Below are 25,169 nucleotides of genomic sequence, written 5' to 3'. Positions count from 1 at the left end.
GGATATGCAAATGAACCCTCCTCCCGCAGGGGACAGCGCTGGTTGGCGGAGACAGGCCGCGACCACACAGCTGTGAGGGGAGGGGGGCGTGGGGGAGCCGTCGCGTTGGAGACGGCGGGATCGGCGTTGCAACCCCCCCTCCCTCCCCCCGCAGTCGGGAAGCCCCCGCGCGGCAGTGAGAGGGGCCGGAGGTGCGCGTGGGTCCCCTCCGAGCGCACCGAGGGGGCCCCGCGGCCTGGGGGCTTCGCGGCACCGGCGCCGCCGCTCCCGAGGACACTGGGGGCACCGGGGTGACGCCGGTGGGAGAGGGCAGCGCTCCCTCTGCCCTTTCCCCGGCCCTGGGTGAGGTGAGGCCGCTGCCGCTGCCCGCCCCGTGGGGCCGCGCGCAGGCTGCCCGGCCGGAGGTGCGCCCTGCCGGCAGAGCCGGTCCGGCTGGCCGCGGCCTCGGGAGGGAGCGCGAGTGGGGCTCCCTCCATGTTTGTTTCCTTTCTCAGGGGGAGTCCTGCGGCCCGAAGCTTCCAGCTGGTGGTGCAGGAGCTGGGATGAAGTAGTGGCGTGAGGACCCCGCGCCCTAACATAAAAAGGAAGGTGGCTGCAATCGATGGTGGTGTGCGCCTCTGGCTGTTCCTTATGGCAGCCACGGACCCCCAGGTCCTGGCCTTGGCTGCTCAGATCACTGAGAGCACAGAACAGGACATCCCCCCGCTGCTGCTGAAGTTAAAGGGTAATTAATGCCGTTCCTAAAATAAAAGGATGAGCTGGTGAACTATGGCCAGTCCTTCTCCTGTCTTCCTCCTAAAATACAAAAGATTTTTCTGAAACTGTAAGAAAGGTTGATACAGCAGCTTTTCCTGAGAGTGGCATTTGACTTGACAAAAGTAAGGAGGAGCTGAGGAGCAAATGGACAGAATTTTCTGCCTTTCAGCTGTCACTCTGATAATGTGGGCCCTTTCCCTGCTGATACAGGCAGGAATCTTACACTTGGCCAAATCATTTCTCCCAGTGCATTTTGGGCAGAGAAACAGGGTGGTTGTCAGTATTCAGTTTTTAAATCATAACATAGAAACAAGATCATGAGCTCCTGTGTGACTTCCCTGTCTTTCCTCCTGCTCTACAGCCACTGCTCATAGGAACAGTTGAAACAAGTCAGGTCCTGTTCTAAATTGGGATGTAATTATAAGGAAGCTATATGTTTCCCAGTGGTTGTGGTTTTATCTAGCCCAGGAAATTCATACAAATGGTTCATATCCCAGGTAATATATGTTTTGCTACTAAATATGTAGAGAAAATGGGAACCTAAGTTTAGCTATCCTTCCCAATTGTCATATAATCTTACAAATGAGTTGTAGCTGTAGCAGCAAAAATTGCTGACAAAATATTTCATGCTGTTGTTAGCACTTTTACAATTACTTTAATCCTGGATCTTGGCTCTGTGTATATATACTCTTCTTACATTTTAGAAAAAGAAAAAAAACCTTGCACATCAGAATCTTATGTTCCTCTTTGTCTCTCTCCTGCTTTCTTCCCACAGGAATTTTAAGTAGTCCTTCCTTAGGATGTGAAGAATCAAATAAAATTAAGCAAGATCTGTATGATTATGGTCTTACTCAGTATTGCTTGCTGGTCCTTAAGCGAGACCACTCTCAGCTACATGGAGCCTGGGCTACTGCTGCCCAGCTAGCAGAGATACTAAGGTAAAAAAAAAAAAAAAAAAGCTAAGAAGTTTTCTTCCAGTTTTCCTTCTGTCCTTTCATCTTGCTCTTTCTCTTTTCAAGCTGTAATACATTGGCTCCCATCCAGAATAAGGCTTGTTGTTCAGGAAAGGCCAGGGTTAAAGTGCAGGGAGCAGTCAAGAGCAGAGGGGTCAGGCATAGCCTAATTGGCCGTGTTTAATTCATTTGCATTGTGTTTCACTGAGCTGGGGGAACAGTATGGTGGGAACAGGGTTTGTATTGGCTTTACCTTTTTTGTGAACAGTACTCACCACTGAAATAGTTCTTACCCAGTAATTACATAATTTTGAATTGTGGTTATTTAAAAATTGTTATTTTGTTTGCTTAGATTTCATCTTGCAAAGATCTTCAGCCTGATTGACTTACTGCTTGGCTTGACTGTGTTTAAATATTTATTTAATATACCTATTCAAAGTATCTATTTATGTTTTTAAGTATAGTAGATGACACAGTTCATACAGACTAGATGACCTGATGTGGTGATATTGTGAGAATGGTGTTGTAAATAAGAAAACTTTAAATTCAAACCCCCAGTGATCTAATCTCTATTTTAAATGTCAGGAAAAATAATGCATTTCAAATTTTCCTCAAGTTGTACTTAGTTTTGGCTTAACTAGGAAGTAAAATTCTAAGGCATGAAGTAATTATGGGACCATCTCTTATTTATGCCATATCTGCTGTATGAATTTTTAATGTGAGGAATTTCACTAAGGGATGCAAGAGTTATCACCAGAGTAGTGTGATACTTAAATCATCCCCTGTAAGTTCTTTCAGTTGCAGAGAATACTGGAATTTATTTTAGCTGTAAAAATGTCCTTTTGTAGCTAGATGAATCTCAGCTTCATGCCTAGAATTTGTTTTCCAAGGGCTTTGGTAGACATCTTTATGTGTGTGCATTCCCAAAAAGGTAACATAGCCTAGATAAGATATCAGAAAGCAAAATTCATAAAAAGTCAGGAAGACTCTTTTGTTGCAATGGTATCAGTGGTATTCTGCAATCAGAACTGAAACAACTTACCAGTTGTAAAGCATGCAGTTTCTTGTAAAAAGTCTTCCAGAAACAGCCGACGTGTTGCAGTGAGTAAAATAAGAGAGCTGAGATCTGAGGAACTGATTTCTAGCCCACATGCTTTCCTCAGTTTGAGACAAGTTGTAGACAGGCTCACTGAAGGTTTTGTGGTATATTTCTTATGCATATTTTCACCGCCTGATGTGTACCCCCTTCATCACTGGGCTTTCTTTATCAGTATTTTTTCTACCTTTCTATTTTGCCTTTTTTTTTTCTTCCTTATGACCATCAGAGCCCTTCCCTAGAATATGGAACAAGCCTGAACAGATTCTATGAGGCTAAAGGAGAAAGTGCCTTTGATATGTTTTTAACTGAGAAATGCCGTAATAAGTAGTAATACGGTCTCCAACCTGTGAGTGGTTGCTCTTCCTTGGAGGCAGCCACCTTGGAGCCAGTCACAGCAGTGAGCTGTTGTTCAGGGGGGAATTGTCCCATGTCACTGAAGCATTTCTCCAATGACGTGACATTCATTCAAAGTTGTTCAAACAGGCCTTTGATTATTCAGGTTGATTTTTTTCCCCTTTTTCTTTCTTTTTTTTTTTTTTTTTTTTTTTAACTCCATTTCAGCCATTGTTGTGTAGGGCTAGAAGTGAAAGAAGATTCTGAGGAATTTTACAAGAAGTTTCTTCCTTTGGCTATAGACAGCCTGCTGGTTTTGGGAAAACGCTTGCAAGCACGATTTATCCGAGCAATCAAGGTATTTAAGTTTCATAGTTAAAAGAGCAGAGAATGCCTGCAAACTTTCTGAGGTCATGTGTTGGTTAAGTAGGATATTATTTTAGGAACATGGTATTATGAAAATTTATTTTCCAGAAATTGCCGTAGTTTTTCTTATGCCTCTGAGCTCTGAATCTGAAATCTGTCATTGTACAGCATTTGCTCTGTGACTTGTGCAAAGCCACTCTGTTACCATAGGCCTGTTTAGATAGTTTGGCTACTACTTTTCACAAGTTTTAAAGGTAGAGGGAAGGAGTGCAATTATAGGAAGGACTGAAGAATTAGAGCAGTATAAGAGGAAAAAAAAAAAAAAGCCTACAAAAGACAGCATCCCAGTCACGGTAGTGTTGTAACTTTGCATATCATTAGTTCAGCCTTCAAAATTACTTAGTTCTCACTAATTTTATTCAGCTTTACAAAAAATGATTTAGGAAGTCTTAAGATTTTAAATCAGATTTGTTGAAGTTTGTTTTGTCATTCAATTTCTGCTGCATATTTGGCAAAAATAATCCAAGAATGCTCACTGCTTCTGAACTTGCACATGGAGAATGCCAAAAGCAGACTTCATGAATTTATAGATTTAAACACTTTCTCACATTTCCCTCTTTTTTTGCACTGAAGAAGGGTTTTTCTCAGCAAGTTTCCTTCATGCTTCTGAGTTCTAGAATCAGAAGGAAAAGTACCCCCAACAAAAACCCACAAGTAATTTAAATAACCAACTTCCTGGATTCTGACAGTTTCTTTTAATATCCCCATTTTTCCATACTATCTCATTTCTTGGCTCACTGGCTTGTTGCACTTAGCCAAAGTTTTCCTACAAAGTACTGTGATAGACAGCACAGACAATCAATTCTCAGAAAGTATCAATGCAGTAACATAGTTTTTTTTTAGTCCAGTACTTGAGAAGTGCGTTTAGTGCTTAAGAAGGAAGCTTCCTAAATGACATCTCAGGAGACTCTTATCCACAATATGTAATTTCCCCCATACTTTCTTATTATGTCTCAGCCTACATACTACTTGAGTCACGCTTGTGGGCAAAGATTTCTTTTGAATGCAAATGCAGTCTACATTATAATTAGTACTTTGGCTTTTAAACTTCATGGTCTCAGAGGTGACTGGGCACCCAGACTTGATGCTTGCTCAGTGGAATTCTGGAAATCCCACTCTAGCAGTGGAGATTTGAAGTTTATTCTTCTCTCTTTTGCTTTTTGTACAGGTTTTTGAAGTCAAGGGAAGTTGTGAAATAGCTTTCAGAAACTGACATGTTGCCAAAACACAGAGCAGATAATATTACAGCTTAACATATTACTGTTATTTTGTGTCTCTCCTTGTCAGTATGAACCAAATACAAAGTTAAACCTTGACTGAGGGCTGAGGCTCCAGCAGGGATCTAGGAATAGGCTTCCCAAGGTTTCGTTTGTGGAAGCTAAATTAATGTGGGATATATGACCATGTGCTTTTTAACACCATTTTTCAGGAGTGTGATACTGTCAAAATCCCTTTTGCTGTTCCCCACAGCAAGATTCCAGATTTCTAATAATCTGTGGCTCACACTTGGAGTACAGACTGGAATGTGCATCTGTATGTGCATTCACATGTTAAAACCTGAATTCTTCCTCGTCATAGGGGAACACTGGAGCACCTCTGCAGTGAAGAAAGGCTGAGAGAGATGGGGTTGTGCAGCATGAATAAGAGAAGTCTCTGAGGAGGGCTTATATCACCCCCTCCAGTGCCTAAAGGGGCTAAAAGAAAGCTGGAGAGGGACTTTTTAGAAGGGCATATCATGACAGGATAAGGGGTGATGGCTTTACACTGAAAGAGGGAGGTTTAAATTTAGTGTTGGGAAGAAATTCTGTGCTATCAGGGTGGTAAAATACTGGGACACACTGTCTAGGGAATCTGTGGATGCTCCATCTGTGGAAGCATTCAAAACCAGGCTCCATGAAGCTCTGAGAAAACTTGTCTACTGGAAGATGTCCCAGCACATGGCAGTGGTGTTGGAACAAGATGGACTTTAGGTTCTTTCCAGCCCTACCATTCTGTGATTGAGTCTATGTGTTTTTCCAGTCCAGTGCTATCACAGGCAAGCACTTGATGTAGTCTGTTTGGCAAACAGATCCAGTTTCAGCTTTATAGTGGTTTGGTGTTTGCTCCCAGACCTCCAACTAGGAGGTACTTCTGAAGCTTCACCATACCAGTTATCAGGAACCTTTTTCATTTTGACTGTGTCCTTGGCCACTTGGTACCTTTTTTAGTTTTCCCCCTCTTCTTTAAAGTAGTATATTTCCCACTTAGTGCATTAAATTTGTGATGCATATTTGCTAAGCTATTACTTGTCTTATCCCTCCTATAGTATGAAATATTTTTAAGAAGTAAACAAGATTTCTCTCTCCTTGTTGTGTTGTTTTTTTTTTTCCCAAATGGGTGCTTTTATTTTTTTAGTATGTTCAGATCTTCTTGATTGACCTCTGAACTCAAAGGTCCTCATTTGGAAGTTTGGTGGAGTTTGGTTTCCAGATTGCTGTGGCATACAAACTTTCCCATAACATCAAGATGGAGTCTTTAGTGAAGATCATACACATGTTTTTACCTACTTCTCTTTTGTTTAGGATAAAGAAAAACAAGACTTTTTACATTGGTTCCAAGTAGTAACTGATGCCATCTGCTGGCTGTTCGGTGGGCATATTCAACTAGCAGCATGTGGTAAGGGAGATGTCAACGCACAGAACACCTGAACATTTATTTATGGCAACTACAAGTATCAAAATTCACTCTTAAGCTAATCTCCACTTAGTCTTCTAGATTAGAGTAGATGGTAATTCAGTCTCTTTAAGTAGTAACCTCAACAGCAATATCTAAAATGGCAAACATCCACTAAAGGGAGATACTCAACAGTTCCCTTTCTAATCGTTCAGAGATAAATATTTAAAGTGTCATCTTGTCATTTCTCTTTGTAAGTCTATATCTTTTAAAAATCGTGGGTTTTTTACAATAAGAGACAATTGATCTTTTCCTCTGTGTGATCAAAATATGCCAAAATTTGACCAGAATACATTGCTAGTTGTGATGAGTAGATAGGATTTGAGACAGATTTCTAAAGTTTTTTTCCATTACAGGAAATTTTACAAATATTTAACAAACTTCACTATATATTTGTGACCAAAATAAGCTTTCATTTAAACTGATGTCAATCACACTGACTTTTAAAAGCAGAATTTGGTTTTGTTTCTAGTATTGGACAGAACCCTAAGGATCATAAGACATGTAACTAAAAACACACATGGTCAGAAAAATTACTCAACACGTAGCCAGTGATACACTGGGATAAAAAAGATGGTGCTTTAATGACATCAGTAGACTTGCATTAAATAACCTGGGGTAAACAAACTGTCAAGGTTGAGGTCCTTCGCTTTTTTCGGTATTGTTGTCCCAGTGTTAATTCCACAGTTGTTTTAAGAAAGGGGTTTAAACATAAAGGGGTTTAAAGCTTTAATTCCCTTGCAACATCAGTGCCTGAGGGATGCCCAAAGGCAGAAAACACAGGATTCAGCATGTTTTTTGGAGGTTGAAGTAGTTATCTCAGTAAATTTCAGTGTAAAAATTATAAATGAGGGAGTTTGTTTCAGAAACAGTGTCTGGTTTTACTTGCTATGGTTTATGATGAGGTTTATGTGGTTTATGGTGTTTTCAAGTCTGGTTCTGATTGCATGATTTCTTGTTTGCTTGTTTTTGGTTTTTTTTTTTGCAGTACTACAAAATGATCGCTTCCTGCAGTTGTTAATAACAGATGATGTTGAAACAGCAATTATAATGATGTCTGTGTTACACAATATTTTGAGGATCAATAGGTTAGTTTTCATATCATTATTTTTCTTAATAATAAATATAAAAGGTAGTTCATTGCTGCTTGGTAAAATAAAATCTTTTCATATGCAAGCATTGTTGTGTTTTATTATTTGGGTTTGTTTCTTTCCCTAGTCTTTATAGTAGAAATAGAAAACATTAAAAAGCTGGGGGTTTAATCTTAAATTGAGAGAGTGGCAATTGGTTGGTTGAAACAGTTGTACTCCCTGGATCAGATTCCTGGTCCAGCTAGCTGGGTATCTTGGCTTGCTGTATATAACCTGACATAGCTAAAAATAAGTCACTGTTAAAAAGCTCACATTTTCCAATTAACAATTCTGTTCTGTCCCACTCCCCTTTTTTTTCTTTATTCTTTTTAAAGTTCTGTCTTGCTTCAAGTTGAAGAAGAGACCCTTCACTCTGTTTTGGATGAACTTGTTTATAAGCTTTCCTCTACCACCAATCCTGCTGTAGGAAGTGCTGCCACAAAACTGCTGTTGTTAGTGGCAAAATTTTGCGAACAGCTTGTGCAGTTATTCACAGCTCGCTACAAAGGTTTGTAAGCATGCAATCACTGAGCCTCCTCTTAGATTCCCTGTGAAAATAAAAAGACAAAGGTTTCCAATTGTGGTTCAATAACTCTCCAGTACAGATGGAAACTGCAGTGCCATGTTGCTTTGTGGGTTTTTTTTTCCTTCTATTAATTTTCATTGCTGTTTAAGGTACTGCACCTCTTTCTGTTTCTTAGATTTATTTTCTTCTGTGTACTGAGGACTTAGCATGTGGCAACTTGTCTTTTAAAGTTTTTTGTCACTTCCAACCTGATGGGCTTTTACTTCTTTCTGTTTCCCTGTGCAGGCTGGTTATTGAGGGATCCACTGGCAGGGTGCAGGAACTGCCACAGTCAGAGAACCCTGTGTCACATCTGCCACAGTGCTAAGGCTCACTAATCCAGAGCATGAAAGTTTTACTTAGAGTGAACTGCTGACCCTGGCTGTTACAGGTCTGCTCATCTGATAGAGGGCTGTTTAGTTATCCAGGAACTGACTGTCTTTTGATATCCAAGTAATGGGAATGAACTCTCCCTAAGAATTCATGAAATTAGTTTATCATTTTGTCTTGATCCCTTCAGATCATGAGGCTGAGTATGTGTATAACCTGTTTAATGTTATTAATTCTTTAATGAGGTGTCCCATTTAATGTTTCTGTCTCTACCCTAGCAGGGAGCTGCAGGAAACCTCTTTGTATTCTATCATGCCCATAGAGACTAAGGAACAGGCATAGTGTTTGCCATGTCTTCTATGTTCTAGATGTTATTGTTGGTCAAAATTGCTTGTGAGCAGCCTCAACCCTTTGAGGACAAGGACAGTAAAAAGAGGGAATGCAAGGCAAAAATGTCCTATTCCAAATTTTTGCACTTGTGCTGACTACTCATTATACAGTACCAGCCAGAAAAATTTCTGAACCAGATGAACAGCTTTGCCACCCCTTTGCCTACAGAATTGAGGAGGGATTCCTTGGTATGCAATTAAGTATAGTGTGCCTAAGGCTGGTATCACATTGTGGATTCTTGGGAAGCTGCCATGATAGTCTGATCATCCCAGCTGTAGAATGCTGGCTTGTCTGAAGAGGTGCAGATCTCCATAAAAGGATGCTTTCTTTTGTTCTAGAATCACAGTATGCCACAGTCATTTAGAAACTCTTCATCTCTCTCCTGTACATGTTTCCTCTTTCCACTAAGAAAAAATAAATGCTTTTTATCTCTACTTTTTTTTTTTTTTAAGTTAGAATCCTTCTCTTAGTTTTAACTCAGGCTTTGGAATCCTTTAGAGACTTTAAGGAATAAAAGCAACAAAGAAAGCATTACAGCATTTTCACCATCTGTCCATCTCACTGAAGTCCCTTGGTTTCACAGTGGCTCAGAGATGTTGGCAGTGTGAGGTGCTTTGGTGTGAGCTTTGCCAGCAAAAGCAGCCTGGTGGAGGTGAGGGCATTTCCAAGACCAGCACAGTCCCTATGTCAGGTTTCCCAGAGGGCCTGGCCTTTTGTCCTGCATGGGTTGACACGTCTGTGAGGCATGTTGGAGGTACTCCCTGTTAGTGGCCAAAAGGTGCATATGGCTGTGTAGTCTGTCCAGAGACTGGAAAGTGGTTGTCTGACCTGCAGCACTTTCTGTGAGGGAGCGGTATCATGTAGCCTGGCTCCCTGTTTTTGCAGGGCTCAGACAGCCTTGGGGCACGCACTGATTCCATTTAGAGTCCTGCCTGTCTCTCTCCTGAAGTGTTTAACTGTCATTGTTTTTCTCGAGTGGTGTGTGTAGTGCCACAGAGGTGCCATTTCTGTGTGCTCCAGCCCCCGTAAGTACATGTCAGTGTTGGAGTTGCCCAGTGTATGAATATGCTTATGGACAATGTTTTGAAGATGGAAAAGTGACTTGAATCGCTAGTTCTTCAGGAGGCAAACACACACATATTTCCTGCCTTCCTTCCTCTTCCCTCCAACTCCCTGCAGAGCCCTTAGGCTCTAGGATTTGTCTGATACAAACATTTTAGCACACATTACTGTCTGCTTGCATAGGGGGTGTGTGTGTTGTTGGGGGAGCACAAGAGTGCTTTTTTGCTACTGCAAACCCAAAAAGCTCTTTTGTCTCATGGATTGGATGTACATGCATTCACAGTTAAACCATGCTGTGCAGGTAGGACATTAAACAATTCCAATTAGAAAGGAATAAATTTTATTTGGAAAATATGAAAAGAGTATATAGTAACAACACCCAGCACTTGCTTGGTGCTAATTCTCTTTAGCACCTTACAATGACTTACTGAAAGTACATTGGTAATTGGACTGTCAGTGATAAAAACACAATACTGACTTGGGCATACAAAATCACTGGGTAATACTTCTCTGTGATAGTTGGAGCACCAGAAATTCTTTGATAAGATTATGCATTGACACTCAAAGATGGCTGATGGTCTTCAGATCTCACAGTCCTTTGCACATAGAATCAGATTTGATTTGTTGATTTGCAGTTTGTAACTTTGAAAGCCTGAAAAGAAAAAGTCACATTAGTGAATTGGCTTCTTTTTATCTTAGGATTAAAAGGACTTTTAAGTAAACAGTGGACTGGCAAAGGATTTGACAGGGAGGTCAATCAACTCTTGGACCTGCTGTATTTGGAACAAACCAGTGGAAAAGGAGAAATGCAGGTGATGAAGTTTAATGTGACTTTCAGATGTGAAATCCTGTTTACATGTGAAATCCTATTTACATGTGATTTGTGTATGTTTAGAATGGATTTACTATATCACTTTGTAGACACTTTTGAAAACCTGTGTTATTATTTCACTATGTTAATTAATTTTTAATTGGCTTTTTGAATTTATTTTATTGTGGGTTTTTTTTTAAACATCAAGAAATTGCTCAGCCATTAAGATATGGGACTATGACTCTAGAGATTGACTTTCTGTGCAAATTTACCATAGATTTCAATATAACTATAGGGGAAAATAATTAATTTTTTTTGCTAACTATTCAATTAAAATAACTGCATCTGCTTTTCTCACATCAGTGTTACAAATTTAGATCTCTGGATTCTAGGCAGCATTTACATAGAACTAAGTCATATACAGAAAATATGCAGTAAGAACACCACCTGGACTGTGTTCCCAATAAAAGCGACAATGTGTGTTTCATGAGCATCTTAAAAATAAAATTACATGCAGGTTTCTCAGAGACAATACTTCAATGAAAATCAGTTATGTTTGCAGAGACCTGCTTTCATCTTCAACAGAGCAGAGTGTTTGGTGATTCAGTTTGTTTTTGGGGTTTTTTTAAATGCATTTAAGAATGGAATTGATTTTTTTTCATGTTTGCATTTCAGTGACTTCTGATCATACTGCAAATGTAACATTTTTCCTGCTGCTCTTTTTCCAAACTTGTCTTTCTGTCCTCTCTATTGTAGTAATTTTGATTGAATCACCATTTGAAAGTGCTTCAGGTGATTTAAATACAAATTTCTAATATTGTTTTATATATATATATATTTGTGCTGTAGATTCATTTGTTAACCTCAGAGAGCATAAATACATGTGATCAGATTAGCTGCTTTTGGGCCAAGTATAAAGTTTATGATAATAACTGTATTGTAAGACCTTAAATTCCCAAATTTGATGCATTTGCAAACTGATGGGGTTTGGCCAAATGTAGAGATTGTCCAATTATGCAAGCAGTAATAAAGTGTTTTTATATGCATGGAAAATGTTCTACCAACAGTTTTATTAATTTCAGAAGCAGCATCAAGCAGCTTGTATAATCCAGGCAGCATGGCGGGGATTTCAGACAAGGAAAAGGCTGAAAAAACTACCCCAAGCAGTGATCACTTTACAGAGAAGCTTCAGGTAAACAGTATGACTTTATGAAAAACAGTAAAGAATAGGATCTAGTATGAAGGTCTGGGTTGGGCTGGGTTTTCTCAAGTCACAAAGGAAGAGGAAACATTCAGGTCATCTAATTCAATGTCCTGTTTGAAATAGGCCCCCGCCTCAAAATGGGATCTGGATGCTCAGGACCACATCCAGTTTTAGAGGTCTCCAAGGATGGAGATTCTACCATCTCATTCGATCCATTTCCTTGTTGCACTCTTTATCGCTGCCTCTTGCCCTTTTCCTGAGCACCCCCATGAATCTGGCTGTGTCAGTTCTATAGCACTTCTTTAGGTAGTGAGAGACAGATTTGCCTTCCTTTAGGCTAAATGCACCTTGCCTGTCCTTATATATCCTATGTTTCATGGCCCTAATTGTCTCAGGACAGTCTCTATCCCTCCCATTTGTCAGCATTGCTCTTCCATTGGGGATCCCAGTAGAGTGTGACCAATGCTCCAACTGTGTCAAGTAAAGCCAAATAATCTTCCTAGTAATCTGTAGCCTTTGTTCATGCAAGGCCTCGCTCCTGGCTCGTGTCCAGCCTGTCCCCTCTTTTCATTGGAGTTGCTGTCCGGGTAGTTGGTGTCCAGTCTGTGCTGGTTCATGAAGTTATTTAGTACTAGCTGTAGAATTTCCCATTTGAACTTCATGTGGTTTTTACTGAACCATTTCTGTGGAGGTTTCTCTGAGTGTCAGCCCTGCCCTGTGTGGGAGACTGTGATGACAGCCTTGGTAAAGTCGAGGAAAATGACATCCACTGCTTTCCCCTCATCCACAGAGCCAGTCATCACAGAATGCAATCAAGCTGGTCAAACATGATTTTCCTGTGATAATTCTATGCTGGCTATTCCCATTCACCTTCCTGTCTTTCCTGGATATAGCTTTCCTGAGAATTTGTTCCTATGTCCCAGGCCCTAGGTTTGGGCTGACCAAGTGTCCCTTCATCTTGAAGATGCCTTTTTCCAGTCAGCTGTTACTTTTCAAACAGAAAGGTAATGTAATGCCAATGTGAGCATTTTCACTACAGATTTTTTTTGCAGAAACATCCAAACAATGTGCTTTTTCAGCAGTTCCAAACTGCCTCTTCTGGTGCCAAAAGCTCCAACTGTCCCTTTCCCAGATGCCAGACTGCTCCATGAAAGCAACTTACTTCTGTGGTGCTTTCATGTTTTCTGCAAAAAATTGTGGCATATGGAAAACTGAGAGTGTGGCATGGGATTGCCCTAAATAGCACTAGAAGATGATGTACTGGTGGTAGGTCAGTTAACTGGTTCACAGTTAATTTGACACAAAATTGCTTTGTAAATTATATTGGAGCTATCATGGAGCTTCCTCATGCCAGAGTGCTGCAGAAACCAAGGCCCATAGTGCTTTCTCAGTGTAGTGCTTGCAAGACCTTGTTCTTCATTCATTTTTAAATCTTTGGCTCTCAATAGAGTTATTTCAGTGACCTACGTATAGTATCCTCTGCCTTCGAGCAGCAAAGAAGGAAGCTATGTAAATAATGCTTGTGTCACTTGAATTAGATTGCAGCAGTAATGTTAGGCTGTTTTGAGAAATTTAGTTTAAACTTAACATAGGTTAAATGATCTAAAGTGCAGACTCCACAGCAAGTTTTTTCAAACTTTTTTTGCATATTAATCATTACTGTGTCAAAAGCAGATTTTTTTAAATCACTGTCAAATCACTTTGCATTGTGACCAAAGTAATACAGAGCAAACAACTGCACTTGATTGTCTAGACTGGACTTGATTGGCTATTGGACTATCTAAGGTGTAATCTTTAAATTCTGAAAGATTTGCAGGGGCAAGCAATGTATGTGTCTGTTGAGGGCTACTGGTCACTGCACTTTGGTGCTGCAGTCAGACATCCTTGTCACTCCTTTTTTATCCACCATACACTTGAAGCCAATATTCCTTCCCTCATAAGGCATCTTGCAAGCCTGCAAGCCAAACTTATAGCCCAGAAAATTTGGATGATGGGCTAAGACATAACATGGAAAAGCAACAGGGAAAGGATGATGAGACTATCAGCAATCACCAAGCTGCTTGACTCCCTTGTGTCATATTTTCAATATTGTAAGCATTAGTGTGCCTTTTAAGTAGTTCTCGAGTCATTTAAATGGACTTTTGAAAGTGTTTGTTTAATATTGAGAGGAATGGAAACTTATTAATATCCTTACAGTTATGTGTGTTCATGGCTCACTCAGTCCCAGAGTACTGAGCAAATACAGTAACTGTACAGTGCCAGTGTTGGTTTTCTTCTGTCTACGTCAAAACATTACACTGAAAAATAGTGTTTGGAATACTGTAAACATGACTTCAGAAGAGCTTTTAAGATGACTTTTAATTTTTAGCAGTCAGGTTCTGGTTATGTTCACAGATTTATTTTAGAACAAGTGTGGTTAAATACTGCCGAGATTGAAACTCCAAACTTTGCTCACCTGCAGCTGCAGAGGAAGATCTTAAACTCTGCAAGTTATAAACTTTTGAAACTGTGGTTTCAGAAATGTCCCCTCAGTGAATGTTAAAGTCTGTAGTCTCTCTCCTTGAAGCTACTTCACTATTTCATGGCTAATTGTAGGACATTTAAAATGGCAAAATTATTATTAATAATGCATCAAAAAGAAAACCATTTTACTTTCCTAAAGAGATGACCAGAGGGAGGCTGCTCTGTGCCATGAACTGCAGAAGGAAGCTCAGATCTTACTCTGTGTATGTTTTACTTTAGTTCAGAGGCAGTTCCCTGTACAGTGTGGTCTTGTGCAAGCAAATATATCTTATCATTAGGAGAAACAGAGGATGAATGTGTTTTGCAGAGTACATAGGAAAGAATAATTTAAATAATTTAAACCTGACAGACACTCTTGGTTTCACAGAAGTGCATCTGAGAAGTTCATTAAATGTTTTTGTAGTTTTCAACCTACTGAAGCTGATAAAAATTGATGGGCAAAATATATAATTTCTTGATAAAGGAGTTTTATCAAGAAAATATAATCAAAAGTCTTGTTTGATCCTGTGACTTCAGTTGTCTTAGAAATACAATATTTGGATTAAAATATTAATTACCTGAATTAAAAATGTAAAAATTTACAGCTCTAATTTGCAGAAATGTGTGGGCTGAAAATCTTTAGTTTCCTTGAAACCATTCTGATATAATCACATGTATCATGAGCTGTGTCTTTAGGTAGGTGTGGGCACACCTCAAATCTGCATTACAGAAGGATTATGGTCTGTCGAATTGTGGTGGAGGCTTTTTTATCTGTTAAGGTCAGATCTTTAAATCCAGAGCTTCTCTTTTACACAACAGCTTCCATCCCAATCTCTCTCAAACCAGTTTTAGAGACTAAAGGGAAAGTATGGTTGGTAGAAAAATTATAGCTCAATTTATACTAGTGATGGGAAACACAAACACGTCATTAGTACTGTGGGTCTAAAGGTATGTGCCATGCAGCAATAGCAGAATTGCTGGACATTAGTTCTAGTCTGTGGACATTTTCCTCCTCTGGCATCCCTTATACCCCCAACTCTGTCCATTGCTTTTCTTTCCTAGTGCTTAAAGCACTTCTTTCATTGTCCCCAGGAAAGTGCTAGAGGAGAGCAGAACTCTGGGCTGTGGCCCAGCGAGGGTATTCAGGTCCTGAGTGGAGAAGTGATTTTGCTGCAACAGGAGCAGAGAAATCCCATTATTACCTTGTTGTGGGATAAAGTTGTATACTCTCAGGTCTTAAGGCTGAAGAGATTTGGTCCATTGGGATGAGGAGAGGCAGTGAAGGGAAGGGGAGCTTTAGCTCACACCTCCTCATACTTCACTGAGATCATGGTCAAGTGGTCTCAGTAATTATTAGTATTGATGCATCAGTATATTACGCATTTTATGTTATTCTCTACATTGATATGTTGCTGTGTATTTCATTGATGTGCTTGTTATTAGCTTAATAGGGCAAGTTGCTGAGTTTTCAGCTGTCTCATCTGTTAAACTTCTGCTGCAGGTTTTTCAGTGCACAGCAGGGCAACATCCTAACATGAAATCTAGAACAGATCAGAAAGAATTTGCAAGAAAATTCTTTCCTAGTGTTCTCTAACAAAGCTGATAGACCAAATCTGTCAGTCTGTATTTGAGAAAAAAATCCCTCCAAAATTAAGAAGTGAGTCTTGGCACCCAACATACATTCTGATTCTACTCTTGTAGTCAGTACAAAAATAATTCTATGTATTGTGGGAAGCAGGTGCCATGCATGCTGATGGATGAACTGGAAAAGGTGCATACTGGAGCAGATGGCTAATGTTGCTTTACCTCTTCAGCAGATGATTGAATCAAAACTGTTGTTCCAGTCCATTCTGGCTGTGAATGTCCCATATGAAGCATCATTCCCTTCAGAGTCCTTAGAACTTTATCCTTTAAGTAAAGATTTATACTTTGATTTTATAGAGTGGTTCAGAGTTTTTTGTGGCTATAGATAGTATGGCAATCTGTTAGCTTGCAGGAGACTTCTCATTGCTTGGTGTCATTCTGCAGCCAACAGCTGGCATAACAGAATGTTTTGTGGACTCTCTTTCTCAATGCTGGACCACCTAACACAAAGAAAAAGAGAGATACTTCAAAGAAATGTACAACTTCAGGTAATTGTTAATGTATTTGTGTGTTGCAGAGCTAAACGGGAACAGGAGCTGCAGCATTTAACGAAACAGAAGGAAGATGAAGCTCTAAAACTGCAAATGCAACTTCAGAGACAGAGGGCTATGAGACTCTTCCATGAACGACAACTGGCCTTACTGGAAGTTGTCCATGCCAGTATGATTTATATTGAACTATAGCAGAAGATTAAAGTGTCTGTGTCTCGTTAGGAACAATTTCCCCAAATCTATTTCCCAATCTTGTGTTTGCACTGTTGTCTTACTGTCTCTTCTCCTGACCCAATTATCTGAAAGAGAATGTGCTAATTCCCCCAGGGTTTAGTAACTACTGATCAAGATCTGCTGCCTTCAAAATGGTGCAGGAGAAAGGGAGAGATAGTTTTTTTGTGTTACAAAGCTCCATCTGCAAGACCTGACCCACAGCTAGGAGACCTTGGGGGAAGAGGGGCTTTTAACTGAGAGCACCCAAGCTTTTTTGGTACTATCTAGTCTGAGGATTAACAATGTAAATTTTTAAGAGAACCTAACCCACAGTCTTGTAACTGTGGATTTTTGTTACCTTTGTAGGTCAGGTGAATAAATACATGCAGGAAATGGAGGAGAAGTCAGCATTAACTATCCAGAGATTCTGGCGAGGGCATAGAGCAAGAAGAATTTTTCATCAGCAGAAACAATCTCTTAAGGAATATAAGGCAGCTATCATCATTCAGAGAGCAGTAAGTATTTATACTTTGTTCTAATAGTAGATAGGATTATTATGAAGCCTCATAAAACTCTGTTTATTCTCTTACTGTTAATGTAGCCATAATTTATTAAAAAATTGCTCAGGGGTGATAGTCTTGAGCCACATGTTGCTTTAAAGGGTTAAGCGTTGTATAGGCTACAAAGCTATAACTGAAATATAAAAGCTGCTTCTTTGAAACTGAGGATTGGAATGTCATCATACTACAGATGAGTCAGTAACTTATTATGAGTATTGTTACTTACTCTGTAGTGTTCATGCTGACCTTGTATGTTGTCTTTTCAACATCATAGCTCCATTTAGGCTTTTACAGATGTAGTACGGAAAGACTTTCACTGGTTGTTTACAAACAAAGCAGGAAGACAAACTTCCTCTCTGTGATTGTCATATTCTTGTATGTTTCTTACAAAGGCTTGTAAATTCTTGGAGAAACGAAGAAGGAGGAGACCTCTCTCTCCTTGGAAAGGACCCAAGGGACTGACTGATGAGCAGAGACTAGCTTTGCAGCAGAAGGTGGATGACTACATCAAATTGCATCCGGTCTGTTTCTTAGTCATTTCATAATTTGCATTAATGATGGAACATAAAATACTGTGGGGATGAAATAGTTTCAGCTTCATAAATTATGATCAAGATAAGCCATTTAAGGTATGTATGTATTAACCTTGCTTGTTTGACAGCAAGGCACTAGGATATTGGGGATTTAACCATTAATCTAATAAAAAGTGTCAAAGCAAACTGTAATTGGAAAGTTTATATACATGATGATGGATAATTTTGAAGAGAGTTGCAGAGGAAGCAAAATTAAGAAGTTAACAATTATGAACGGCATTTGCATTCCTTGTTTAGGCATTATTCTGCCCCCAGAAGTTTTAAAATACCCAGCTTCTAACAGTAACAAATTTATTTTCCTCCAGGCTTCCCAAATGTCAGAAGAAACGAGTAAAGAATTGCATATGCAGGCTCAGACAAAGTTGGCACAGTTCCTGTTGAGGAGCAGGCTGGATCAGAGAGCAGCACAGCGGAGAGAGGCTTTACTGGCTCAGGTCAACACTGATGTGGAGCTGCTAATGAGTATGTGACTGCTCTGCTCATGGTTTTGATTACCATTTGGATTAAACCAATTTAGAGGGAAAATTAGAGTGAGCAGTGGTAAAGCCTTATTTCAAAACTGAAATATCTTTCTTCCTTTGCCATATGCCATATCTTGAGATTCAGGCTTAGAGATTATCCAAGTGCTCCTGTAGGTTAAGGATAAACACCTGTTTTTCAAGGAGCATTTTATTCTTCTGATGAAAGTCTCTGATATGTTCACAAGAAAAGCAATTGCCCTGTAACAGGCATTAGACTTTCTTAAAAAGGGGTCTCATGCAACCTATTCACCCTATTCACATTTGTTTTGCTTTGGTTTATTTTCTTGTGTTGTAAGCTGCTGGCTAAAACACTCTCACCCCTTCCAGATAAAGAGGGAAATCTTTGAGCTGCAAATTCCATGTTTCCATTTTCTCTGGCCTGGCTTTTAGTGAAACAGAATTCACTACTGTGCTATCTTAATTCCAGACAAGTGGCTGCATGAAAGAGCAAGAGTAGCAAGCTGCAGCCACCAGAGAGCACCCAAGCCGGGCAGAATTCAAGTTAGTGAATTCCATTATTTAGTCTGTCACGTGCTGTGTCACTGCAGCTCATCACTCTCTGAGCAGGCAAATCAGCAGCACACTATTACACTGTGCTGGGTCCCCCAAGCAGGGGAACCACAGTGCTGCTGCACCAGAGCTGTGTGCTGATGTCTCCCTGCACCAGGAGCGCTGATCCACAGTAGTGACCAGGAGATCCTCTCAGGTTATACTTCCACAAGAAATCATTTCGGTAGATGCCACCACTCCACCTGAAAGAAGTAGTCCATCTTTTCCCTTTCTTCTTTCTACCCTCTTATGTTGGTTTTTTTTTCAGATTAACCTTTATTTGGATTGTCTCACCAATAAGATTTATAATTTATCATGTCATAGAATTGCAATGCCAGAACGGGGAAAGGAGTGACCTAGGACAGTGGGAAGTGGGAGGGTAGTGTTCCTTTTTTTTTCTTTTTTTAGTACTCATAAAACCACAAACAAAATAACAAAATACAGAAAACTCTTCTCCTTGTTCTTGTAGATGCTCCAGGTTTAGCAGAGACCACAGAAAAAGATCTTGGTACCTTTATGAGTCGATCAATCCCTGTAGCTACCAAGGCAAGACAGACCCACAACACTATGCTAAAATACACTCGCTTGCCATGGTGGAGGAAGCTTGGAGATGAGTTTACAGAGGATGATGTAATTCCTGATGATGCCATAAACACAGAACTGGAAACTCTCTTTATTGGAGGAAGGAAATCCTTTTAGGTAACAAGCACAAGAATTTCACATTCAACCAGACTCATATGTGCACTATGCACTCACTTGTGTATGTTTCTAAGGAAGGAAAGCATATTAAAAAGACCGAAAAAGACCAAGGCCTTATTTTAGTGTATTTTACCTAGTAAGAATCCCTTCCTATACATCAACAGTTGGATGCTATTGATTGTGATGTTTCAAATAGGATTTAAATACTGTAATTGTAAATTAAGGTATTTTGTAATTTGCATCACTTTAAAAATAAATTCATGACCTTTGGCTTTTCAGTTCTTATTCACACTGAGATGCATAAAGAATCTGGCCATTGTAAAAGCCTGGGATTTTATAGCAAAACATTTTATCAGGTGATGTGCTTTGAAATAAAGATGTGTCCTGAAAAAACCAAGACACCAACAGGAAATCATGAAAATGAGAGGAAAGCTGGGTGCTTTCTCTGTACTCCTCCCAGACTACCTGTTCTTGCATCTACCTTCTGTAGGTTTCCTTTTGTTTGAGTTTGTTCAGGAGCTCTTTTTTCATCCATGAAGGCTTCCTGGTGCTTTAGCCTGACTTCCTTTTTGTTAGGATGCATTGTTCCTGAGCTTAGAGAACATGATTCTTGATTATTAAGCAGATTTCTTGGGCCCTCCAGGGCTTTATCCCAGGGTACCCCACCAAGCGGGTCCCTGAAGAAGCCAGTCTGCTCTCCTGAAGTGCAGAGTAGTGGACATCAGCTTGCTGTGCACCCTTCTTGCCACCCTGGATTCCACCATTCCATGGTTATTGCAGCCAAGGCTGCCCTTGGACTTCACGTTCCCCACCAGCCCCTCCTTGTGGATGAGGACATGGTCCAGCACCTCTCCTTGTTGGTTTGTCTATGTCTTGGAGAAGGAAGTAATCAGCAGTGCTCCTGGAAGCTCCTGGACTGCCTGTCCCCTCTGTGTTGTCCCGCTAACAGGTACTGGGGTGGTTGAAGTCCCCCATGAGGACCAAGACTTGTGAACATGAGGCTGTTCCTATCTGTAGAGGATGTTATCAGCTCAGTCTTCCCGTTTTGGCAGTCTGAAACAGACCCCTACTATGTCACCCTATGTCGCTGCCCTCCCTTTAATCCTGACCCATAAACTCTCAGCCAATGTCACCATATGGACCATCAGCTCTGTCTTCTTAAACCATGCAGAAGTTGCTTCATCCAGAAAGATCTCCAGCACAGGGTCTCTGCAGGCAATGTGACCTGGAGCACCTACAGCCAAGAGCTGAAGGGTGCTGCCTACTAATGTGTCTGGAACAAGAATTTGATACTGTGCTAATACCACAGCTACTTGTGTTATTTTTCAGGTGAAAGACCAGAGCTTTAAAAATTAGATCTTGCCTCACTGCAAAGGAGGAAAAAGTGCAGTGGTTTCTGCTGGTTGTATGTGGGTAGCAGTATTGGTTCAGCATGTTTGTTTTCCATTCTCTTTGGAAGGCTTTGAGTTTTCATTTTAGTGGAGATGAATGGAAAACAAATAAATAGAAACAGTGGGCGGAAGACCAAGCCCATTCAGATGCAGCTGATACATGGAAATTAATAACTGGATGGCTGCCAGGAGGAAGAGCTGTGTTCTATGTTAACTTTTTTTCACAGGGCTACGATTTGGAATGCACTGAATTGGCTCACAATTCCTTTCTTGGACAGTTAACTGATGGAACCATCCATTAAGTATTTGCTAGGGCACTTGTAGGTGTCTGTTGAGTTACATATTATTCTGCACAGTTCTGGTTAGTTTTGAGCCATGCCCATAACAAGACAGGTGCCCTATAACTAGAAGAGCAGAGGGTCTGGGGGCAGTCACCAGGTGCTCCAGGGGATGGAAGCTATCCCTCAGCAGCCAAGCTCTGGCACTGGGAATGGTCCAGCACCTCTGGACAAACTGCAGCAAGCCAGCTTTTCCCTTCAAAAGACCTGAGTCTTCTTTACACATCATCATCCCCTTGGCCATGCAGCCTCTGGCCCAAACTATTTTGGTGCAGAAACCTCTGCTCTTACATTTATTCCTAATCACCCTTATTCTAACAGCTCCTTAGCGCAGGGAGATGATCACAAAAGGGCATTGCTGAATGTATCTTACATAAAGAGCTGAGCCCCCATGGCCAGTGTTAATACCAAGTGAATTAGAGAGCCATCTTCCCAAAATGCCATTTATTGTAATGGCCTCTGCCACTCACTGCCAGTGGAGTGGATAATGAACCCCCCCTTTGGAATATGTAATTTGCTAAATCATGGGGATTTTCAAGTGAACAGAGAACCTAGTGAAAGATGCTGTTTTGCTGGAGGAATTCAAGTTGCTGGTCCAGCAGCACAAATTCCTCTGCTCCACCACAGCTCTGATAAAAATGCTTTGTTTTACTTTGTGCTTGTCACCAGGAGATTGCAGTCACATCCATTTTACAGACTAGGGAAACAGGAAAGAAAGCCATGAGGGAACATGCTTATGGTTATATATAGCTGTATAACCTGTCACTTGTTCCTGTAACTGTCCCAGGCAGAGCAAGCCCAAGAGGGGCCACATGCTGGGGTAGAGCTGGAAGATGTTCTTGGATGCCAATTGCTGTGGCCAGTTCAGAGCCTGGGCCCAGTAAAAGAGACTCCCAGACCTCCTCTGATGCCCCGCTTGGCTCACAGTGGGAGAGATTTGGCATAGCTTGACTCACCCTCTTTTCAAGTCTTTCTGCACTGTGTGCAGGACATGTTGCTGGCATTTTATTTCACTGCAGCTCCTTTTGGAATAGAATACTCCTCCCTTAATAATGGGAACAGACATAGACAGCTGAACAGAAGCCACCTCCAGCTTGCTACCAAGTGAACAGTCCTGTCTGTGTTATACAATCACCCAAAAGAAGACTGTAGGAGAGGCCAGGAGCTGCAATGGTCCAGTCCTACTCCTGCTTTCCTGTTTGCCACAGATCCCAGGCATGCCCAGAAAGCCTGGAGCTGTTACTTGGGCATAAACCTATGGCATGGGCGGTCGAGCCAGGCAGGAAAAAGGGGCAGAGTTTGGTCATACCCAGCAGGTATGACTGGACTGTGCCCCTTTGGGTAGCAAGCAGACTTGACTTGGCAGGCTGAAGGCAGACCTTCTCACCCAGAGGAATTCTGGGGGTGCTCTCCACACTAGTGGGGTGATGTTCCTGGGGGGTACCCGCAACAAGGGGCAGATGTGGAGCCCAAGCTGTGAAGGCAGTGGCGCTCAGGTCATTAAATATTGATGATGTCTAAGCTGGCCTGTGGGGGCGATTGAGCTGAATTGCAGGTTTCTGTTGCTGTGATAAATTGGACCAATTTGTCATGTGGTTTTGTTTCTTCCCTCCCTTAAGTAAAGCTGTACCAGGAGCATTATTGCTATGGCTTCAGCAGCAGCAAACAGTCTGGAAAACAAAATCCTCTGGTGGATATGGATAAAATGGAAGCAATGGCAACTGTTCTTCTGCCAAAGGCGCCACCAAAGTCATGGAGCTGGAGGAAGGCAGCAAAAAGTACAAAACAAACAAACAAAACATTACTCAGCCCTTTCAGGGAGAGAGACAAAGCAGTGTCCTCTGCTGGCTCCTGCAATTGAGGAAAATTCCTGTTTATGCAGACAGATACTTTTTTTTAGCTTTAGCTGTAACTGGACTCTGCAAACAACAGGATGTTCATCTTGAGCAGAGACACATGCATACACTCGAGACTGTGCTGCTAAATCCAAGGGCGTCTCCTGGCCTTTCCAGACTGGCTGTAACAGGACCTCTGAGCTGAGGACAAGAGATAACCCTGATGCTATTTCACCCCTTGCCTCTGAGTCTGCTACTGCCCATTTCCATGGGAGCAGAATCTGGTACAAATATCTGTTCTCCACTGCAGAGTATCACATATATCGAGTACAAGGAGAGACTAAAGCTTTCTCCGAGTTGTGGAATCAGGTCTATTTATAAATTAGCATGTATCAGAAAAGGATGCAGCTCATTGCAGGGGGAGCTGCAAAGACCATCACAATATGTCTCCGAGTTCTCCTTATCATCCTTCTTTACAGCACAATAACAGCAGGTCATCCCCCAAGTGTCCTTGTGTTCAGTGAGAAACCCTTTAAGAACAAGATTGTTTACTGACACGAGCAATAAATGGGCCCAGATCGACCAAGGGGAACTAAAGGACAGCTGCCTCCTGTCCCCTCTCCCCTGCTCTCCCTGACAGCAGGGCTGGTTTACCTCAGGTGTCTTCTTGCAACAGAATGGCAAAGTCTGGCAGATGAAGACCAAGGACAGGACACCACAGCTCTGGCAGTTTTTCCCAGTTGTGCCAGAAAACATCTCTGTAACCTTGAGCGCATTCTGTCTCTGTCTTTTCCTCTGACACATGAGGCTTACTGAAGAGGTTTCATATGTTTTATTTGTAATTTAAGAGCCTTCAGTGGAGGATGCTGTGAACCCAGTGCCACTGAAATCCCTTTCTACTAAGGTTAAATAGGAGTTTGACAGACCCCAGGAAAAAAAAAAATATTTGCATAATCAGGTGTTGAACACGCAGAAAGAGTTCAGGGTTGCTATGCTATTTATTTCTCTCCACAGTCAAATTTTCTCTGCAGAATTTAGTTCATCTCTAATTAATGTCCTCAAACAGAAACAATGCCTTTACTTAGGTTGGATCATTTAACAAAACTCATGAATGTGAGCAATTCTGATCAGAGGCCCTCCTTTTAACATGTCTCACCAGTCCAGAACCTGCCTGTTCAGAACAAGATGAACACACGAACACACGTGTATGTAACAAGACCCAGCTCAATCTAGCATTACATGATAGAGCCAATGAACTGCGGCACTTAATCCTAGAAACAATCAACATAACTATTAATTTGCCAAGTCCTTACTGACTGAAAGGGAAGAGGTTCAAGCTGTCATGGTTACCCCTAGAATAAACGGTCAATTAAAACAGTTGTAAACGCAGGATACAATTCGTTCCTATGCCCAGGAACAGGGATAAACGGAGGCGTTACCACTGCCTTGGCTTTATTCTCACAGCAGCTCCCCTCTTTCCAGACTGCCCGTCACGTGTAAGAGCCAGTGGAGGCTGATGCAGGAAGATAGTCAGGAGAGTCACCAGAGCCGTGCTTGCTGTAGGACAAAAGAACGTGCGATCTGTGACCGGAGATAGGGACTCCCGAGGTGGCCAGTCTAAAGAAAAGCAACCGGATATGGAAAATGAGGGATCCCAAGCACCGTAAGAGGAAGCCGAGGGTTAATCTAAACCCTGCTCGGAACTGCCCGGCACTCCGGGGAAGGAGGGGCGCAGGGCTGGGGAGAAGGGCGGGCGCCGAGAGACGAGTGCCCTGAAGCCGAGTCCGCAGGGCCGCCTCCTCCTGTCGCCGCGGGGACCCCCCGCCCTGTCCCCTCAGCACCGCCCGCTCCCGGCCCCGCAGGGTCCCCCTTCCCGTCCCCTCAGCACCGCCCGCTCCCGGCCCCGCGGGGCCGCCCCGCTCTCTCCCCTCAGCACCGCTCGGGGCGGGGCCCTCCGGGGACCCCCGGCTCTGTCCCCTCAGCCCGCTGGGAGGGGCCCTGAGGCCGGTACCTCGCCCGAGCCGCGCACGGCCGTTGCCGTGACGACAGGCTAAGCCGGGCC

The 25,169-nt window shown here is 41.7% G+C and overlaps 2 protein-coding genes across 2 annotated transcripts in view; both read left to right on the top strand.

Annotated features, from left to right (window-relative positions):
• Positions 1-10: 10 nt before the first annotated feature.
• Positions 11-19,832, top strand: IQCB1 (IQ motif containing B1). The gene is made up of 14 exons (XM_015634529.3): positions 11-347; positions 495-724; positions 1,532-1,694; positions 3,370-3,499; positions 6,129-6,222; positions 7,268-7,367; positions 7,745-7,917; positions 10,456-10,568; positions 11,650-11,759; positions 16,435-16,577; positions 16,988-17,136; positions 17,574-17,702; positions 18,080-18,236; positions 19,314-19,832. The coding sequence occupies exons 2-14, from the start codon at positions 631-633 to the stop codon at positions 19,541-19,543; spliced, it is 1,785 nt and encodes a 594-aa protein (XP_015490015.1). The 5' UTR covers positions 11-347; positions 495-630; the 3' UTR covers positions 19,544-19,832.
• A 4,865-nt stretch (positions 19,833-24,697) lies between these two features.
• The window catches only part of LOC107207445 (myosin-M heavy chain-like), a 44,830-nt gene continuing 44,358 nt past the window's right edge, over positions 24,698-25,169 (top strand). Inside the window, exon 1 of the mRNA XM_015634523.2 lies at positions 24,698-24,770. The gene's annotated coding sequence lies outside the window, so the exon portion shown is untranslated. The remainder of the gene's footprint in view (positions 24,771-25,169) is intronic.

The sequence above is a fragment of the Parus major genome, chromosome 7, assembly GCF_001522545.3.
Source record: "Parus major isolate Abel chromosome 7, Parus_major1.1, whole genome shotgun sequence".
NCBI lineage: Eukaryota > Metazoa > Chordata > Aves > Passeriformes > Paridae > Parus > Parus major.
Note: the sequence above shows the minus strand (reverse complement) of the source record. Positions and strands in the feature narration are given on the sequence as shown.

What these genes read in the sequence shown, in the direction of transcription:
- IQCB1 (XM_015634529.3), top strand. Translation starts at nt 631, where the DNA reads ATGGCAGCCACGGACCCCCAGGTCCTGGCCTTGGCTGCTCAGATCACT. An exon ending in CAGCTAGCAGAGATACTAAG is followed by an intron (nt 1,695 to 3,369) that starts GTAAAAAAAAAA and finishes ACTCCATTTCAG; the next exon opens with CCATTGTTGTGTAGGGCTAG. An exon ending in ACTGGAAGTTGTCCATGCCA is followed by an intron (nt 16,578 to 16,987) that starts GTATGATTTATA and finishes TTACCTTTGTAG; the next exon opens with GTCAGGTGAATAAATACATG.